Source organism: Scophthalmus maximus, chromosome 11 (assembly GCF_022379125.1).
Source record: "Scophthalmus maximus strain ysfricsl-2021 chromosome 11, ASM2237912v1, whole genome shotgun sequence".
Lineage (NCBI taxonomy): Eukaryota > Metazoa > Chordata > Actinopteri > Pleuronectiformes > Scophthalmidae > Scophthalmus > Scophthalmus maximus.
This window is the reverse complement of record NC_061525.1, coordinates 3,547,334-3,564,994: the sequence shown is the minus strand read 5'-3', so window position 1 is coordinate 3,564,994 and position 17,661 is coordinate 3,547,334. Positions and strand designations below refer to the sequence as shown.

At 45.3% G+C, this 17,661-nt stretch overlaps 1 protein-coding gene across 1 annotated transcript; it reads left to right on the top strand.

Moving 5' to 3' along the window:
- The first annotated feature begins 1,444 nt into the window (after positions 1 to 1,444).
- On the top strand, positions 1,445 to 15,867 carry LOC118299777 (A disintegrin and metalloproteinase with thrombospondin motifs 15). Its single transcript, XM_035623775.2, has 8 exons — positions 1,445 to 2,701; positions 5,942 to 6,074; positions 8,066 to 8,233; positions 10,829 to 11,112; positions 11,199 to 11,376; positions 11,578 to 11,753; positions 12,673 to 12,848; positions 14,859 to 15,867. The coding sequence occupies exons 1-8, from the start codon at positions 1,748 to 1,750 to the stop codon at positions 15,634 to 15,636; spliced, it is 2,847 nt and encodes a 948-aa protein (XP_035479668.2). The 5' UTR covers positions 1,445 to 1,747; the 3' UTR covers positions 15,637 to 15,867.
- The last annotated feature ends 1,794 nt before the right edge of the window (positions 15,868 to 17,661 follow it).

The following is a 17,661-nucleotide window of genomic DNA, read 5'->3' as shown; positions in this document are numbered from 1 at the left end:
TCTGGCCGCATCGGTGGTATTTATACTTTCGGCTCTTCCTTCGACATGGGGGGGTTATTTTTGATATCCTGGAAAATCTCCTCCCACTCGCACTTCAGGAGAAACTCGCAGACAAAACGGATCCAATGAGAATGGGTCGACACTCCCCCCCCCCCCCCCCTTCCTTCCGAATGGGCCTGACGACCGCGTTCCTATTATTAACCTCAGCAGGCTGTATGGCAGCGGCTGGACATCAATACGATGCATAGCTGGAAGTCCGCTATACTCGAGGTATCTCGGCGTCGTGCGTGACTGGCAGGCACCCCCACCCATCCAAACACACACACACACACACACACACACACACACACTAACAAACAAACACACACACACACACACACACACTGGGCGGTCTGCTTCATGCCGACACAAAAGATCCCCGCTTGCCAGAGAATGCGCACTTGAACCCTTGAGAAAAAAACAATCACTTAAGGGGAGCTATTAGAAGAATATTGTTCTTTGGTCGTGTGTTTTTGCACAGGGAATTCTTTGGAGAAACCTATTCATCAGGGATACATCTGTTTTTCCGCCATGTCCAATAATTTAAAGTCTATTTGATGACAAGTGAAATGACTCAAATGAACATGTTTTTAATTGCAAACGTTAAAACCAATAACCCAGTGTGTCTATTTTTTGAATCACAATTTCGCCCAGTAGAAACATTTGTTATTTACATATTCAGGAATATTTATTTCCAGTACAGTAGAGGTTGAATACAGAGTGTTCCACCAAACGGCTTCATCACAAGACTTAGCTCACGCAGCTTCCAGGTATACGATATAAACGACTTTTTTTTTAACGACCGTGTCCCAGAAGAAGAAGAAGAATGCCAGCGATAACAAAACGATCTCAGGAGCGCGGTTTAACGCATCGGCCGACAGGTGGCGCCAGAGCATAACCAACTTGTCCAAGCGCACGGGCGCACAGAGTCATCCAGCGGAGTTCAGGCGCAAACAGGTGTCGCTCTTTGGCCGCGGGTTTTATAAGTTTGAGATTCCCTTTAAACATTTTGTCGTCAGTGCGAGGATGTGCAGAGGACTGTTTACAAGCCAATATCATTGACGCCTTTTATTGAGGTTTCGTGCTTTTGGAATGTGGCGTTTTTTTCTAGGACATTTCTACATTTAATGTAAAATAGAGGAATAAAGAAAAGAAAAGGGAACGTGCACAAACATGACATAAGATGAGAAAGGTACAGAACGTGTTATCTGTTAAAGTTTACGATTTAACGGCAAGAACGTTGGTTTAAGATGAATATGAAACTATAAAACCCCTAATGAACCCAGTGCGCACGTGTGTGTGTGTGTGTGTGTGTGTGTGCGCGCGCGCGCGTGTTAGTGTCCGCCTCGCAGTGAGTCTGGGCTGTGGGAGGGGGGATGATGCTCGGGTTCCTGTCATGCTGTACAGCAACAATAATATTTGGAGAGTTAAGTGGCCGCAGTCTGCAGCACAAGCCGAGATGCATGACCAGTGAGCTCTCCGTGGCGCACACAGTCAGATTGGCCCGGACAGCGATCACTCGTCGTTACTTCCCAGCGCACAGAGCAGTTGTTGGCCAGAGGAGGACACACGTTGCACGATGGGGACGAAGCTGACGCGACAGAGAGGCTGTTCAGTTTTCTGAGGACGCACAAGCGACGCTTCCTGCCATTGCGCACAACTTCTGACTCGAATTGCAGCGTGGACCTTTCCAGACCAGAGGGCAGACATGGCTGCAGTCATTCATTCGTACATTTTTGTGATATTCCTCCTCTGTGTGAAACAAACATTTTGCATGGAGGAAGATTTCTTCAAACCCGTTCGCGTGGATCACCAAGGGCACGAGAAGCATCTGCACGTGAATGACAGACACGTTGTTTTTCTACTGAGTGCGTTCAAACGGGAATTTTACCTCCGACTCGCACCGGATTCTAGTTTCCTTGCGCCTGGCACCTTGGCCCCTGAGAGCGGCTCCCTGGCATCCAACGCCTCTGTCGCGGCTGACCTCAGGGAATGCTTCTTCTCCGGCGATGTCAACTCAGACGCGGACTCCTTTGCCGCGCTCAGCCTGTGCAAAGGTCTCCGCGGAGGGTTCTCCTATAAGGGGATGGAGTATTTCATCAGCCAGGGCACGGTCGAAGACGCACCAGCCGCGTCGGGATACAGAAACTATTTCGATCGGACGCATGTCATCCGCCGCAGGAGGCGCGCTGCGCTCCCGGGCGGCAACTTGACCAGCAGGTGTGGAGTTACACCTGATCCCAGCCTCCCCATTTCCCTGGAGAAATACAAGCACATGGGCGAAGCGGGTAATGACGACTTAACTCAAACTGTGTTGAAAACCTTAGGCAGGTCCAAACGATTCGCCTCCATCCCCCGGTTTGTGGAGGTGCTGGTGGTGGCAGACGAGTCCATGGCTAAATTTCACGGGGACGACCTGAAGCACTACCTCCTGACCCTGATGTCAGTAGCCGCCAGGCTGTACAAACACCCCAGCATTTTCAACTCCGTACACATCGTGGTGGTGGGCTTCACGGTGATAAATGACGCCAACAAGGGGCCAAAGGTTTCCAGCAACGCAGCCCTGACCCTGCGCAACTTCTGCTCCTGGCAGAAGAAGTTGAATAAGCACAGTGACAAGCACCCTGAGTACTGGGACACTGCCATCCTGTTCACTAAGCAGGTAAGAGAGGTGTCAATGTTTCACACTGGTCGTGCAAGTAATAGACATGCTGCACTCGTGGGTGTGTGGACAGATTATGAGACAAGGGGTCAACGGGGCACAGACGGACATATAAATCACCCCCAAACTCCCCCACATCTGAGGAAGACAGACAGACTGAAACAGACAATAGATGACAAGTGTAGTTTTGACAGATCAATCACAAGTCAAGACTAGAGCTGCAACAGTTAATCGATTAATCGATTAGTAATCGATTAGTAAATTGATCGCCAACTACTTTGATAATCGTTTAATCGGTTCAAGTAGTTTTCTATGAAAAAAAGTCAAGATTGTCTGATCAGCTTCTTCAATGTGAATATTTTCTGGTGTCTTCGCTCCTCTGTGACAGTAAAACTGAATATCTTTGGTGTGTGGACAAAACAAAACATCCTCTTGGAGTTTTGGGAAACACAATGAAACATTTTTCACCATTTTATGACATTTTATGGACCAAACAACCAATCGATCAATCGAGAAAATAATCGACAGATTAATCGATTAGTGCCAGCCCTAGTCAAGACATCCAAATCAGAATTTACTGAGTGTCATTGTGTCCCTTTGCATCTCAATGTTGACATTATATGTCCCCTCTTTTGTTGATATTCACCTAATTGGGTTCTCTTTGTGTCTCTGTGATCAATCTACATCCCTTCATAGTCTTCATGTCTTTTTGGTATAATTTTGCATTGCAACGGTCGGTTGGTGTCTCTGTAGCCATGTTGCATCGCGCTATTGACTACACGTGTCTCCTTGTAGCCATCTCATTGACATTCCAACACCAAATAAATTAAATGTTTCTTCATACAGAGACTTTGGCCCAGGGCCCCCCCCCCCCCCCCCCCCCCCCCCCCCCCAACCCTGTGGGCCCCCTAGACTTGTGGCTGGTATACGCACCCAGTAATCCATCCATGAACAAGAGTGTTATCTGCACAGCTGTGTAATGCCCGTCCTTTAGTTCTGCGTTAGATGCTTCAGTGAGTCACTAGAAAAGATCAACGGAGCAAGTTCCTTTCCGTGCAAGACCTCACCTCTAAGTTCTCCTACAGATTAAGAAATGGGGTAATGATCTGTCGACATAGGGTACTGTCATAAAGATCAGAGGATTTTATAAAAAAATCGCTCCTCCAGTCAGGCTGTTGCAAACTGACGCCATCTGAGAATTCAGCGTAGACACAACTGTCTGATAACGCCATGTGGCCACCAGAACTGAGACTGACCAGTAAATCTTTCTCGGTAGTCACCGACCTCTTTCTTTCCATCCAGCTCTGATGTCAGGTTGTTGCCTGATTTTGATTAGGCGTAGTTTGGCTCTCGCCGGCCATCTGATACATGTCCCCTCTCCTTTACCACCAAACAATATTCAAAAACACTTCAAGGTTTCAAAAAACAACCATCCCAGTAATGGGAAAAATCTGTTATTTACACTGAGGGCACTTGGAAAAAACCCTACGTCCAGTAACATGGTTACATTGTCCTTTGTGGGGCACAATGAGTACAGCTGCTGCGCTGGAAAACATCTTGTCATAGGTTATGAAGAGCAAGTGGTGTGGAATAAACATGGCTGGCCGAAAGGGCTTTTGGCATCTTCGGGGGTCAGTGTAACTCTTGGTCAACAAGTTCTTTGGAAAGTCTTTTTAAAAAAACATCTAACATAATCATTGAGCAGAAAGGTCCAAACAGGAATTTAAATAAGTGTCAGATCCAGAAAGGAACAAATCAACAGTCATCCTGATAACCAATGAACCATGGCCAATATTCAAATAATAATAACTTTTTCATGTGGGAAAAGGCTGATAGGAAACAACCCTATCTTACACAAAGCAGTGCCAAGTGCAACACAAGTACCTACATAGGCAGGTGCACAACTGACAGGGTGACCTTCTTTCCACCGTCAAACAAGCTCACGTGGATTTGGACAGGATTCCAAACACTTTGGCATCCTGAGAGTCTGGAGCCATGCTTGCAGCTCGTGAGGCCGTGTATGTACAGTGGTTGGCGGTCGCTAAATGCTAACATCAGCATATTGATATGCTCACAAAAACAATGCCAACATGCTGATGTTAAGCAGGTATAATGTTTTACGCGTGTTCACCATGTTAGTTCAAATGCTAACATTTGCCAATAAATGAGACTATCCTCCACCAAAAAACGACCAGAAGCAGCGTGTTACGGCGTATGTGGTCGTTTTGAAGACCTGTTAGTCAAGTTTGTGTATTTCAATGGATTTGCCTATGTTCTGTAAAGTAAACACGCAATTCTCCGCCATGTAACCCTAAAGCTAACCGTAACCCTTACCTTTACAAGCTCATTGACCATGTGTTGGTAAAGCAAATAACGGCCCCTCGATGCTCTCAGGCGAAAAAAGTATTTGTGGCGTACCTCCTTTCACCAGGAAGGGAGCTGTTTTTAGGAAACAGAAGATTTGGTCGTTTTTTACCACACACAGCATACCTGTAGTTTGTCGTATGAGTTGGAGGACTTGTTATGCAAAGTATTGTAAAGGTGGACGGGAATTTTCAAAATCTAAGTAATGGACATAACGTCATTTCGACCTGACGATGGTGCTAAATGAAAAGGCAAAGGGGCCACCAAAGTAATTCCAGTTCGTCCCAAGGCGGGACATGAATGTTAAAACAAATGACATGGCAATCCACACGGTAAATCATGAATCCCCATGACTTTGGTAAGTCATCACCTGGGGACCACATATGTACAGTATGTATATGGCATTCCAGCCTATAGTTGTTCAGATATTTCAGTCTGGACCAAAGTGATGGATTGCCTCAGGATCTCAAGGATAAAAGAGGAAAGAATAAGAATTGGTGACTAGTGGTGCTGACATGGTTTTAATTTGCCCTGAGCTGTATACTGCAGGTGGGACTCATCTAGTCGCCCCCCCCACAAACTATCTTCTTACCTCTTATCTAAACACCAAGGGGAAATCTGTAATGGGCCATCTCCCCTGAACCACTGGCCTTAATATATTTTGAGAACAGAGCAGCAATAAGCAAAGCGGAGTCCCATGTGCTTTGTATTAGTGCCGTTTACGGTCTATTCATTCGGTTACTCACAGCTCAACCGCACAAAACATGGAACATGGTGGAACATGGCTCCAGTCCTATCTGATTTTCTTTCAAGCTTCCTCTGAGAAACAAGAGGAAAAGGCTTTCACAACTAAAACTCAAGTTCCTGTGTCCCCAGGATCTGTGTGGGGCCACGACCTGCGACACACTCGGGATGGCTGACGTCGGGACCATGTGTGACCCGAAGAGGAGCTGCTCTGTCATCGAGGATGACGGCCTGCCCTCGGCTTTCACGACTGCCCACGAACTTGGTAAGGAAGTTAGACGGGGGGAGCTGCGTGGAACCCCAACTTAAGACGTCAAAGCAATTCTCCAGTCCAGTTTGACAGACATATATGCATGTAATCATTGTGCAAACTGCCCTGCCGGCCTGGGGGGCTTTGAAACTTTCATCGTGATCTACACGGCTTGTGGTTCTCAGAGCTGGTCCCGGAGCACTGCAGGTTTTTTTGGGGTCTGCCAGCTCTTTAGTTGTGGTCCACTGACATTCATTGGTGAAGCAGTCTCCAGTTAGGAGGGGCGGACTCAGAACGAGCAGATCTCTGGGTCTTACAGAACAGGGGGTTTAGATCTGCGCGCGTTCCGACATACCAGCTGCACCACGTAACTCTGCACACTGGCAGCTGCAAATGGCAAGAGAGAGATACGTTTCAGAAGAAAAGTGTAACTTCAGTCCCCACACATAGTTTCACATGGTTACATAAACTCGCTGCCCAGCTAGTTTGTAATGTTTTGGCAAATGAATAAAAAGGCATATCAAAAATGACAGCAGTGTGTCCACTTTTCTCTGGACTTCTCTGGGCCGCCTCTCACTGCTCTGTGGGAAGCACGTTTGTGATTGATGTAATAAAATGTCCACTGTACACTGAATTAGTCTACACTTGTGTATTTAATATGCCACTGAAGGACAGATCTCTGACACTTATGGTGGAAATGGCACGAAGTTCACTTTGTGGCTTTAGAGTTCACCTGCCTACACTTCTAAGTCTGACAAATCTACACATGTTATCTGTTTCGCTTAACCTGTACAATTAGACAAATGTGAAATGATTATTTGTGCTGTACCTGTTTCCTGACAAACAGTCTGTTAACTGTGCAGAGCTTATCCAGATCGTTTCTGGCGACCAAATCTACAACAGGAGATTGGGCACCGATGTACTGCTCAGATGGATAAACTGTTATTGATCGAGAATCACCTTCGACAGCCTCTAAATGACTATTTTTTAGTTTCTTCCTGCCTCCAGTGTTTGTGCCAAGCGAGGCGAACAGCGTCCTGCGTGCAGCTTCTTACTGTACCTCACAGACACGAGATGTTCTTGTTCTTAGTGTTGTTCTTAGAATGTATATCAAGAACAAACTGGATCTGTCTGAATTCTGACAATATGCTGAATTCATAAGTTTAGATTTATGACCCCCTGTGGGTGGAGAAGTTTCCAGTATGGCTTTAACGATGTACTGACAATGCATCCTTTCATACTCCACAGGTATTCTGGATTTATGCTATATTTCTGTACGTGAGATGTTAAAATGGAAAAGGAACTAAAGCCGAACACTGCTAATCCTTCCTCCCCTGCTTTTTGATGCCGTTTAATGGGTGGTATTAAACTGGCCGTGGTTTTACTCACTCCGACCGCCGAGGCCAATCCTGTTAATAATACAAGTGACAGGTTGTTCCCTGTTTTCAGTAATCAGCGGCTGATGGGGCTGTAAAAGAAGCAGGACTCATTGGCCGAGACCAGATGCACAAGTAACTCCAGAGGCCCCAGGAGAGGCATTGATTTACACTAACCTCGTATATGTTAAATTATTACACAATTTCCCCTCAGAACAGTTCTGTCTCATGATCAGGAACAAGCTGAAACCGCAGTTTATGATTGTTCTTTTTTTTCTTTCGGAAAGTACTGCATGTTCGTATTTAGGGAATGAAACAATTTCCTTGGGAACTAAATTCCCCTGTCAGGCCGGATTTAGAGCATGGATGTACGCCACGCCGCATATTCTCATGCAAAAGATGCATTCCTGTCTGCTATGATTTCATCTTTTAATGCAGTCCAAGTTGAGTTCACTTTCCTATATTTCATACGTGTGCTTCGACGTCTGTTAACAGATTCGCATGCAGAAACGTAACTGTATCCACCAAGTTGCTCTTACTAACTACAAACCATGGTGCGACTGTAAATGGGAGTGCTTGAGTCCAACGTGGACGTGACCGTCTGTCCCCGTTCCCGCCCTCTCCCCTCAGGCCACGTCTTCAACATGCCCCACGACAATGTGAAGGCTTGCGAGGAGGTATTCGGGAAACTAAAGGACAACCACATGATGTCTCCCACGCTGATTCAGATTGACAGGAGCCGGCCCTGGTCCGTGTGCAGCGCAGCCATCATTACCGAGTTCCTGGACAGGGGTCATGGTCAGTAAACACTTCCTGTATATTTCTCTGGACGTAGATGGACCACTAATGCTGTCCAGGCTTTCATGCCGACAGCTGGTAGCAATCTAACCAACAAACAAAAACAGACATTGGCTCAGGTTTGTGACAGGAATACTGATCATTCTGCTGGTGTGTCTGAAGGCCCAAAATATTTCTCTCCTAGCCTTCTTCTTAATTTATTTTCATTAATATGTCTCTTTGAATAAAATGAGGTTTACAGCGACTGGCTCGTCTACAGCTGTGCAGCCAGTTGCATCCCGTCACATTCATTCACGTGTACATCGCAGACATTACAGCCTGACACTTCCTCACTGTTACTCGTGCCATCGCTCGTCTGGGTGAAGCTGACCTGACGGCGGCGGTGCTTCTCATCTCAGACAACTTGATTAAGAGCTAAAATGGTCGTGGCGTGCCGCGCATCTACTCCGCCGACCACCTCCACGGCGGCGAGCCTGTTGCTGATCAGCCTTGAAGTTTCTCTCTAAATTGTTCTGGGGGTTTTCCTCTGACTCATGCACTGATGTTGAGCTGACCATTAGAGGCGTATTTGGTCATGGCTGTTCCTTTTAGTTGTAGGGTTTCTCTTGTCAATGTTTCATTGGCATCTTGCTTGTATGTTCATCTGGGAGTAATAAATAATACTCAGTTACATCTGTGAGGAGGGGGAGCTTGCCTAACATTCAAGGGGAACTTGCAACATGCTCGTCGCATCACACAGGATACATTTAGTGTAGAATGCCATGTTACCATGGTTACACGTGTTTATCCGAGGTACTCTGTCTGGGCTACATCTCAGATGGGAAGAGTTGGACGTAGGCTGCCGGCATTCAAGGGGGAATTCCAACATGCTGTAGTTTCATGGAGCCTGGGAACATTTGAGAACTTATGGGGGACGAGATGTCTCCGCAGAATCCACGTCACGCCTTGGATTGATTTAGAGCTCCAATCAAACAGCACTGCCAAATCTTTCTGTATAACCACGTACTAAATTGTAATTTAAATGACGTGTCATTTTCTCTTTCTCGTAATATGTGCGTGGCGTCAAGTTTGGAAATTCTTTATCGTCTTTTTCCACATTTTCTTCCACAATGGCATCTTGTATTTACATTTACATGTTGCACATGCTGTATATATCTTTTAAAATATTTGAAATATATTTTAGATTATGTATGTATTTTTCTCATAGTTTTGTATATATCCTTGATTTTTCTTCCTTATCTTGTTTTTATATTGCTGCTGGTGTCTCAAAGAGCTGCCAACCAAAATTACAATTTTTTTTACAATGACAGCAAAGCCTCTTAAATGCAAGTGCTTTTTCTGTGTCTGTTGCATTTGCAAACAGGCAACAGTTAGCTGCCACGTCTGCCACATCAACAACCAAAATGATGTGAATCTTATTTCATTGTGAAGTTGTTCCTCCAAGTGGCCAGGATGCTGTAGGGCAGTTGTCATGACATGTTGGAAATGGGGCAGAATCACATTAAAACTGATGCCCAAATCCTTACACGAGATCACAATCTTGGATGTGAAGTGCTGCCGCTTCTCAGAGTCCTTAAAGCCTTAGGAAAGGAAAAGCTAATCAAGTTACGTTATCTGTTGGTCAAAGTAAAAAAAAAAAAGAGGGGACATATCAACATCTGAGTATGTTTTGCTTTATTTTTGAATTTGTGACATCCAAACTTCCACATCCTTGGATGACGAGCTAGAACTATATCTCTTATCTTAAATGTAAAATTGTGAAGAGGAAGGAAGGCAGATTTAGAGAAGACAGATGCCAGAGTGTCACAGACTTGAATAGACTACGGAATCAGATTTGAAACTGTACTGAAGGTTAGACATGGAAGAAACTGAGGATGTTTTTTTTTTTTTCCTTTGGGATGTAATTTCAGATGCTAATGATGAACTGTATCCACTTCCAATATCAACATTCAAGTATATTAATGTATCTGCTTCTCCTCAGGAGTTCAGTTAAGATTTCTCTGCCAGAGTGTAAACTCCAAGTGACTGCAAGTGGATTTTAGATTAGACAGAATTAAAGATATTATTTGATTTCTTCCTCTTACTGTAACGAGCAAAACTACTGTCTTTCCTACACGGGTAAACTGCCTAATCTAAACATTGTCAGATGCCTGCAAGCTCTCACATACAGCTGCCTTTGCCTTTGTACAGACTGAGAGCAATAGTTGTTGAATATACAGCACCTTCTGCTTTTAACTCATCCATACATTATTCATCATATTGTGCAGACATTGAAGGTGAGATTTCCTTGGCTTCAATATTCTCTTTGAAAGTTCCTTGAATGCTATAATCCACACATTCTAAATCATAAGGATGTTTATAAACCTTCAGTCATTATGTAACTAACCTGAACATCCTGTCAGTGCAGAATCCAAACTGAGAGGTGACATGACAATATATATGTTGGCACCATCGGTAAACGACTAACGTTCATGATATTCTTTTAGCTGATTCAATTTTTTTTTTATTCTATGGACTAGGCAGGGTCTACATCAAGGACCATGAATGTCTCAGAACGTCTGATTAATTGCAGTGCTGTCGGTTTTGCTTCTGCAGGAGACTGTCTGCTGGACCAGCCTCAGAGGCAGCTGTCTCTGCCAGACAACCTGCCCGGATCCAGCTACAGCCTGCACCGCCAGTGTGAGCTCGCCTTCGGCGCCGCCTCTAAGCCCTGCCCATACATGCAGCCCTGCTCCAAACTGTGGTGCACGGGCAAGGCCCGTGGACAGTTGGTCTGTCAGACCCGACACTTTCCCTGGGCGGATGGCACCGGCTGTGGCAACAGCAAGGTCTGCTACCGAGGAGCTTGCGCCGATAAGAACACCACCATGCACATCAAGGTGAGTGTTGAAGTATCAGTTCCCCTTGGTCACTTTCCATGGGCACAACTGATGCACCGTTGTGTCTCCTGTCGTTGTTGGTGCAGGTGGATGGCCGTTGGGGGAAGTGGGGCGCTTTTGGAGACTGTTCCCGGAGTTGTGGTGGAGGAGTTCAGCTGGCCAAGAGAGAGTGTAACAACCCTGTCCCTGAGAACGGAGGCAAATACTGCTACGGCCTTCGCATCAGATATCGCTCCTGTAACCTCAACCCCTGTACCGAAACAGGTATATGCTTGTCTCTGTTCAGACACAACTAAAGGGCGGACTGACCATTCGCTAAACCCCTCCCCAGGTGGCACAATTTACTGTCATCCGTCCGGCGAAGCAATGCGATGGGGAGATGCGAAGGGATGATCACATTCTGTTCAGTCAACAGTGCCGGAGAAGTGCTCTCGGTCCACTCATCGGTTGTTTTTACACCTCCAGGTAAAAGTTTCCGGGAGGAGCAGTGTGAGGCGTTCAACGGCTTGAACCTGAACACCAACAGACTTGGCTCCTCTGTGGTGTGGGTTCCCAAATACTCAGGCATCTCTCCCAAGGACAAATGCAAGCTTATCTGCCGCGCCAACGGGACCGGGTACTTCTACGTCCTCGCCCCAAAGGTAAGTTTAATTACTACTCTCCGCTAAAACGTCCCTTATACCCAACATGCCATCGGATTGTAACAGTTTAAATCACTGTTCACTTCTTCTTATCACTGAAAAAGTAGAACTTGTCCAAGAACATAAATTTAAAGTTCATTAGACAACCCAACGGACATGACGTGTCGATAAAGAAGAGAAACAACAATCAGTTCGAGGCTAATGACATATTCACTGCTTTCACAGAACCAGCAAATCGTAATTACCTGAAGCTGATTTGAGCTTGATAATTTATAGCTGTATTGGAAAGGCAGTTGAGGCCTGGACAGTTCATAGAGCAGCTCTGCCTGCTTTCATTATCCTGCCATAACTTAGATCTGCCTAAAAATCTGAGACGTGACACTGGGAACTTTTGTCATTATCCTGAGCTGCCATCGTGCACACAAATGAACTCAGAACTCCTTGTCGTTGAACACCTCATCAAACCCTCATGGGAGGTGTAGCTGAAACGTTCATTGAGCGGCTCTGTGATCACACAGAGGTTTCCAGGTTTGGTGTTTACAGTAACTGTCTCCCCGGTGTGACTCGGCCCCTTGTCTGCACAGTGCGCGAGGACACAGTTTATTCTGTCCACAGCCTAGCAAAGAGTGCTGATGTCTATGTGGCAGTAGAGAGTGGCTGCTCCTGCAGGATGGATGGAGTGTGCGAGAAGGGGATGGTATCGCTTCACAGCTGTGGCTGGTCCGCTACTATTTATGCAACCAGAATGAAAACAAGTTTGTATCAGAAACACAAGCCCCCATCTCGTTTACACCAGAAGACACTGTACGCTCCCTCTGGTTCATGTGGTTCAATGGACCTGCAGCCTTGCTCCCTACAGTATTACCCAATGAACATCAGCCAAGGATGAATTCATCACTTAAAACCTCAAACCCTGCAGGTCGTGGACGGGACGCCCTGCTCTCCTGACACCTCAGCCGTATGTGTCCAGGGGAAATGCATCAAGGCAGGCTGCGATGGCAAGCTGGACTCCAGCAAGAAGTTTGACAAGTGTGGCGTGTGCGGCGGGGACAACCAGGGTTGCAAGAAAGTCTCGGGAATGTTCACCAAACCAATGTGAGTAGTATGTCGGTACCACTCGTTAATGCTATATCTAATGACCCGGAACAGGTCAAGGTGAAATATATTGTTAGAAGTAGATGTAAAATAGGTACTTGTCCTACAAAGAGACTTTGTGCTAAGCTTGATTGTGGCAGGAAAGGGTCAATTTGGAATTATCTGTTTTATGTATAGATTTGTCTTAAACTATGGTCCTCTTCATCTAAGTAATCGCTACGAACAAACACAATCTATTTAAACCAAACCAAGGTTTGAGGAAGTTTGAAAAAAGCATGTGAACTCATCAGCTAATGACATAAGCTAACTGAAGCCAGGAGTCATCAATCCTGGAGTCCAGTCAATGAAACCCGATTGGGGTGTGTGTGTGTGTGTGTGTGTGTGTGTGTGTGCGTGTGTGTGCGTGTGTATTAGAAGTACTCTTACTCATAAAAAACATTCAGATGTTTTTGATCTTGCTGTTCACAACAAGCATCTGCTGATGTCATGGGGTGTTGGCACAACAGTTTATATGTGTGTTTACTTGTTTTGAACTATTTCAAATCAGAGATCTTAGCTGCTATCACCTCGAATCTCTGAGGAAACAGTGGGAAAAACTGATCTTTTTGTTACAGCATGGTTGGCGATCTTTTCGCAAACCTGGCTCTTCATCACAATCACGATACACTTGACTTGACCTGACTTTGTGCTGTGACCTCAGTCTTGCATGATAATAGACATCGTGGCTGAGTGCCACATTTCATGATCACAGGGATGACCAGGGTTTCAGGCCAGGGAGCCGCTTTCAAAGGCCTTCAAACTGGAGACCGGGGCCAGAAGGGAGGCACGCAGCAACGCAAAAAGAAAGTACAATCAGAAAAATCACATTCCTCTGCCTTCCATTGTCTTGGCTTGGCATTGACAGACCTGGCTCTGGATAGAGGTCTGGAGATCAGCAGGTCCAGAGCTCCTCTGCTCTTGGATCTGGACTGTGAGGCCGCTTTGTGTGCACTGACATTCATGACGTTTCGGAATGTACTGACAGAATTGATGGACTCACCGAAGCTTTTATTCTCTTGTAAACGTTAGTCAGAAAGTAAAACTATTTTCAAATAATTAACCTTTTGATATCTAATCTTGGATGACTAAAAGTGGATTTCTGAAAAAAGGAAAAGGATATATAGAAATGATTGAGGCTGAACGTGGCTGCTTGGCAGGGCATAAAAATGGCAGGTTCCCATGATGTAAAGAACTCAGGGGTTACCTTCAATGGGGCTCAGGCATACTTAGTGATGAGTTAAATGTTTTACTCAAGATTTGAAACTTAATCTTCTTAATTCAAATCAATTTTGTATCCGAAAGCACAAGGTCTACTGGGGGCAATTGACATTGACAATTGTTTCGGTGCCTTAGATCGGCATCTGTTACCTGTTGTCATTACTTCCTTAGTTATGAAATGCAGGAAAAACATTTGTCTTATTTCAGTTTATGTTCAGTTAACAGTCTGGTCACAGTCGGAGCTTTTTAACAGCTGTAAACAGCGTCTCTTTAGGTAAGGCTGCAGCTTTTGCTGGCTCGTCCAGACCATCCTTTGCTCAGGGAGTTGGAGTTGTTTCCATCTGGTTGTTGCTTTAGGCTTCCAGTTGCACTGCCTGAAAGGACTATTTTGTCTTTTGTTTAGGTGGAAAACAAATCAGTGATCTGATTTTACTCTGGGTATGAGTATGTCCCCAAAGGTCACAGTGTTCCTTTAGTATGGAGATTGTCATGTATTTCACCCTTGTCATATTTGCCACCGAATCCTGGGTTTGGTAGAAAATTGTCTTAGTTGCTCAAAATGATGATGTTTAAAACAAAGCGATTGTTACAAGATTGACATCCTCTTTGAATGTAGGGAATCAGGTAGTTTTAGTCATTACTAACACAAAGACTGACTCACCATGACCATGGTTTAATGTTTATTTTAATGGCCTGAAGGTAAAAAAAAGAAAATATTTTGTCATATTTCACATCTCAACTCTTCCTTTCCAGTCATGGCTACAACTTTGTGGTGATGCTGCCAGCTGGAGCCTCCAACATTGACATCCGCCAGCGCGGCTATCGAGGAATGGTCAGCGATGAAAACTACTTAGCGGTGAAGAATCAGTACGGCAAGTACCTCCTGAACGGCAACTACGTGGTGTCAGCCGTTGAGCGCGACCTGCTGGTGAAGGGCAGCCTGCTGCGCTACAGCGGCACCTCCACATCTGTGGAGATCCTGCGGGCCACCAGACCGCTGCATGAGCCCTTGACTGTGGAGGTACTCTCCGTGGGGAAGATGACTCCACCCAGGGTGCGCTACTCTTTCTTCGTCTCCAAGGAGAACAAGCAGGAGAAGACGCTGCAGAAGGAGGACAGGAGCCTCAAAACGCTGAACAGCATCTTGATGGATAGCAACAAAGTAGAGGTTAAGAAGCAGGCGATGGGTAAGAGGCCAATCAGTCACTGGGTGACAGGAAGTTGGGATTCGTGCACAGTGACCTGTGGCAGCGGTTTTCAGAAGAGGCTGGTGCAGTGCCAGAGCGTGGAGGGGCGTCCCGCCGTGGACTGCGACAGCGCCGAGAGGCCCTTAGCGGTGAGGGCATGTGGGGATCCATGTCCCATGTGGGACATAGGTACCTGGTCTCACTGCTCCAAGTCCTGTGGAAGGGGCTTTAAAAGGCGGCCAGTGCAGTGCATGACAGAGAACGGTATGAATCTTCCCAGAGACCACTGCTTCGGGAGAAGGAAGCCTCAGGAACTGGACCTCTGCAACCTAAAGCCATGTTAGAGCAGAGCAGACACAGCGCCGAGGACATATTTTTGGAAGTCAACCTGATGATTTGGCATGAAACCTTGTTCCAAATCAACATGACAATGATTCGATGGCTGCGCTGGATGCAAACACTCCTAACTTCAGTCTGACTACGTCTGCAGGAGTCACCTGCTCTACAGAGGACGCCAGGGAGGGTCCTGTCCTCCTGCTCCAGTTTGGGAAAAGACAGAGGTGTGTTTACATAAACACACCTCAGTAAACTGAACTGTCAAACCATCTGTGGCAGGTTTGACTTTTGGTTAGTCTACCTCTTACCTGGAAGGATAACACACCGATGCCTGTGCATACTGTATAGAGAAGGTCGCAAGAGGCGAGAGATGCTGAGGCCGTGATCACACACATCTGCACCCAAACACACATGTAATGTCTTAGTATAGTTCCATGCATAGGATGAGACGAGAATGGACGAACGCATGTGAGACTCACACTGTGCTGGTACCAGCAGCAGGTATACGTGAATCTGCATTTTTTATTTTTTATCTCACTGATCATTGAACTGATCGACATGTGAAGACCTGATTGGTCTGTGCAGTTCCTACATTGTTCTATTGTTTCTTGTTTCTCGATTCGGTGCCAGTCAGCTCATCTTAAACAAATAGCTTTACAAACTTTGTATCATTCCAAAGTGAAAAGCTGTCAACATGATATCCTACATACTTGAAAAAAGTCTTTATCGATTGGATCAACAGCACAGGAGCCCTGGGTTTTTACAAGCGACCAAAAATCCAAAAAGGTTTTTTATATGAGGAAAAAGAGTGTAGTCAGAGCTGAGATGTCAGCGTTTTCTTTACAGTGAATGTAGACACATCACGATTACGGTGCAATCGTGATGTGTCTTTGTCTGTTGTGTGTAAAGGAAACCGACAAATGCTCAGCTGTGTGTTCTGTGTTTACCAAAGAGCTCCGACAAAGCCTGAGCATTGTGAGAGACACTTCTCTGCACGAGCTGCACAGAAACACGGCTGTGCATTCCGTCATCTGGAAATCACCATCCGACTGTTAAATCACTCAACCTGTCGGAGACTTTAAAGTGCGCTGTTAAAAAATGTAAACGTTCGACCGAGCGATTTGTCAGTCGAAAGAAAATGAATTATTTTCTTTTCTCTCTCTCTTATGTGGTGGATAAGTGAATATCTTTGGTTTCAGAGTTTGTTGGACAAAACAAGCAATCGGCAGATGCCATGGTGATGTCTGGAAAAATTGTGAAATTGACATTGTTCACTATTTTCTATAAAAGTGTCACAATAGCCACACAGAGTTCTCCAACCACTCACAATATATATGTTCAGTCGGCTGTATTCGAAACAGTCATTGACTCTAATAGTGATAACTATAAAATAAAACTACGCTTTAATTGAATTGATTAAGAAAGGAAAACAGAAGACAATGGCAGAACATAAGCAGCATTAAAACAGCTAAATGAGAAAAATGCAAACAGACATAAACACACAATTAAACATTACCGAATGCAGAAAGGGAATTCGTTGTTGTAAAGATGACTTTTGTTAATATTTCCAAGCAAACTTTCAGCTGATCGGATGCTCAGCAGACGGTTGCCCCAAGAGACGAGGAAGCTGAAAAAGTAAAATGCCCGTTAGCTCATGACATTCCCTCCGCTGTTCCAGTCTTCATGTCTTTTGAGCTGCATGGTGACCTCAACCTCTGTTGGTGGATGTGCTGAAATGAGTGTGATCTGTGTCGGCTCCCCCATTATACTTGATACCACACATTGTGTTTGTCATGCATCGCGTCAGCCTTTGTTTGGGTCAATAGTTTTCTGTGCTTGGTGATACACCAACTTTCTTAAGTGATCTGCAGAGTAAAGCCTACAGGATATTGAAATGGCAAAAAGGCTTGAATACATGAGACACACCCATGGTGAAGTTCAATCAATCAATGAATCAATCAATCACCTGACAGATATTGCTATATTACTTTGCATTTTGGCATTGCATCACATTGCCTTGACAGGATTGTCTT